The 2,594-nt window shown below is 44.6% G+C and overlaps 1 protein-coding gene across 1 annotated transcript in view; it reads left to right on the top strand.

The window, feature by feature from the left end:
* HERC2 (HECT and RLD domain containing E3 ubiquitin protein ligase 2) overlaps nt 1-2,594 on the top strand; it is a 220,953-nt gene that overhangs the window by 132,429 nt on the left and 85,930 nt on the right. The window contains exons 48-49 of the mRNA XM_011942889.1: nt 1,556-1,724; nt 1,822-1,947. Coding sequence (XP_011798279.1) covers nt 1,556-1,724; nt 1,822-1,947 — 295 coding nt within the window. The remainder of the gene's footprint in view (nt 1-1,555; nt 1,725-1,821; nt 1,948-2,594) is intronic.

The following is a 2,594-nucleotide window of genomic DNA, read 5'->3' as shown; positions in this document are numbered from 1 at the left end:
CAACCTCCGCCTCCTGGGTTCAAGCGATTCTCCTGCCTCAGCCTCCCGGGTAGCTGAGATTACAGACATGCACCACCACGCCTGGTTAATTTTATATTTTTAGTGGAGACGAGGTTTCTCCATGTTGGTCAGGCTGGTCTGGATCTCCTGACCTCAGGTTATCTGCCTGCCTTGGCCTCCCAAAGTGCTGGGATTACAGGCGTGAGCCACCGCGCCCGGTCTGATGTCTCTTATAAAGACCCTAATCCTGTTGGGTCAGATCTCCACTCTTAGGACCTGATTTTACCTTAATGACCTCCTTAGAGGCCCTGTCTCCTAATACAGCCACATTAGGAGTTGGGACTTCATGAATTTCATGGGGGACACAAACATTCATTTCATAGTAACCCTCTTCTCCCTTCCTCTCCTTTCATGCTGTTTATTTGGGGGTGAAACTATGTCTTCCAAATGTCTTATAGTCTGGATTGGGTGGTGGCTTCCTTGTGGTGTTGGGTAACATCTTCCTGTCTCCCTGTTTCTCCAATACAGTATTAGGGTTGGAGGGTGGTTGGACCAGGCTGAATCTCAGGTAGGAAGCTTCATAGGCATGTACTCCCTCCTGCCCCTTCTCAACAGGCAAACAGGTTTGGGTGGGTGAGGTCTTGTCAGCCTGCTCCTTCCTTGATGACATTCTGTATTAATTGTCCATCTCATAGTGGCATTAGTGTCATCACCTAGACCTATAATTAGGGGCTGCACCATAGTGATTTTCTAACTTCATCTTTTCTGAGTTCGTTAGCTGGAATTCTCTTCTGGGAAAAAAAGCTTTGTTATTAATCTTGGTTACTGTTGATAATACAGGGAGACTTGATCAGTTTTCAGAATGATGCATTGGTGTTCCGCTATGTATAAAGATGACCAGGAAGCTTTGTTTTCCTTATTGTCATGATGACCAATCCTTGGCTTTTAGGGTGTGATGTTTCCACTGTTATGTTTTTGATGATCAGAGGATGCTTTTGAGTGAACCTCGTAATCTTTGAAAGCTCTCTTGCTTTATGACACAAGTTGATCCAGGCTCTTCCTATATATTTCCTGCCTGAGACACAAAGCCAGCCAGTTTTCTAAAGAGTTTCTGTTCACTTTAGCATTAAATAATACTTAGAACGCACTCTGAGTGCTAGATGAAATTCTTCTTTTTTTTGGAGCTGGGATCTCACTTTCACTCAGGCTGGAGTGCAGTGGTGTGCTCTTGATTCATTGTAACCTCCACCTTCCAGGCTCAAGCAGTCCTCTCAACTCAGTCTTCCAAGTAGCTGGGACCACAGACATGCGCCACCACGCCCAGCTAATTTTGTAGTTTTGGTGGAGATGGTGTTTCACCATGTTGCCCAGGTTTGTCTCAAACTTCTGAGCTCAAGCGATCTTCCTGCCTCAGCCTCCCAAAGTGCTAGGATTACAGATGTGAGCCACCGTGCCCAATCAAAATTCTTTATTAACAATAGAGTAATACCACTTATCATGACTCATTTCACCTGTGTGCAGATGGACTGGATGTCCAATTTCGTTTTAATTCTAGGTGGGAATGATGGTTAGATGCTGCCGAGCGTATGAAGAAGTGTGTGAAGGCGATGTTGGCAAAGTCATCAAGCTGGACAGAGATGGATTGCATGATCTCAATGTGCAGTGTGACTGGCAGCAGAAAGGGGGTACCTACTGGGTTAGGTACATTCATGTGGAACTTATAGGTGAGCACATTGTTTGTTCAGTGCTTTTGCTTTTTCTTAGAGACAGAATTCCTATAAATGAAGGCTGATTATAATGATTTGTTACTGAAATCTGTAGGCTATCCTCCACCAAGTTCTTCTTCTCACATCAAGATTGGTGATAAAGTGCGGGTCAAAGCCTCTGTTGCCACACCGAAATACAAGTGGGGATCTGTGACTCATCAGAGTGTGGGGGTTGTGAAAGGTAATATTATCTGGGTAATAAAATTCCTGATGTTAACTTTTCATTAACGCATGTGTACTCAGTATTTCTTTTTGTTTAAGCACACAAAAAAGAAAACAAGTGTGAAGAAAGAGATAGAGTGTTCTTTTGCTTGTCAGTGCCTTCTGCCAAAGGCTACAGAGGAACTCACCTGCAGTGAAACAGTCAGATTTATTAATATTAACTCATTGCCGTGCAGGAGAACACACACCTTGGGGAATGGGTGTCTCCATCAGAGGGAGTAAGTGAGGACTAATGAAGTTTATGTTGGGTATTTGGGGGAGGGGGTCGAAGAAGCAGGGGTAATTCTAAGACGGGGTATCTTACTAAATTTACCTAGCAGGCAGAAAGAATGGAGCCATGCTAAAGTCGTGATTGGTGTGGAAGCAGCCATTCATATCACCAGATAGGGGACTGTGTGGTGGTGTGTGGTGGTCTGTGGTTTGGATTAGAATCGACTTCAATCATACACGGTGAAGGAGGGTTTTGGTTGTGCCTTGATCCATCCGTCACAGAGTGGCCTTATCTGATGCTGGTGTTCTGTAAACTTGTCCTGTCAGTTGTTCTGTGAAATGGCCTAACACTGACATTAACAGGCCAGCTCCTGACTGTCAGGACTGCTTTTTCTT

This window comes from Colobus angolensis, unplaced genomic scaffold, assembly GCF_000951035.1.
Source record: "Colobus angolensis palliatus isolate OR3802 unplaced genomic scaffold, Cang.pa_1.0 Scaffold211, whole genome shotgun sequence".
Classification (NCBI taxonomy): domain Eukaryota; kingdom Metazoa; phylum Chordata; class Mammalia; order Primates; family Cercopithecidae; genus Colobus; species Colobus angolensis.
The sequence above is the reverse complement of the archived record's forward strand: the minus strand, read 5'-3'. Positions and strand labels throughout refer to the sequence as shown.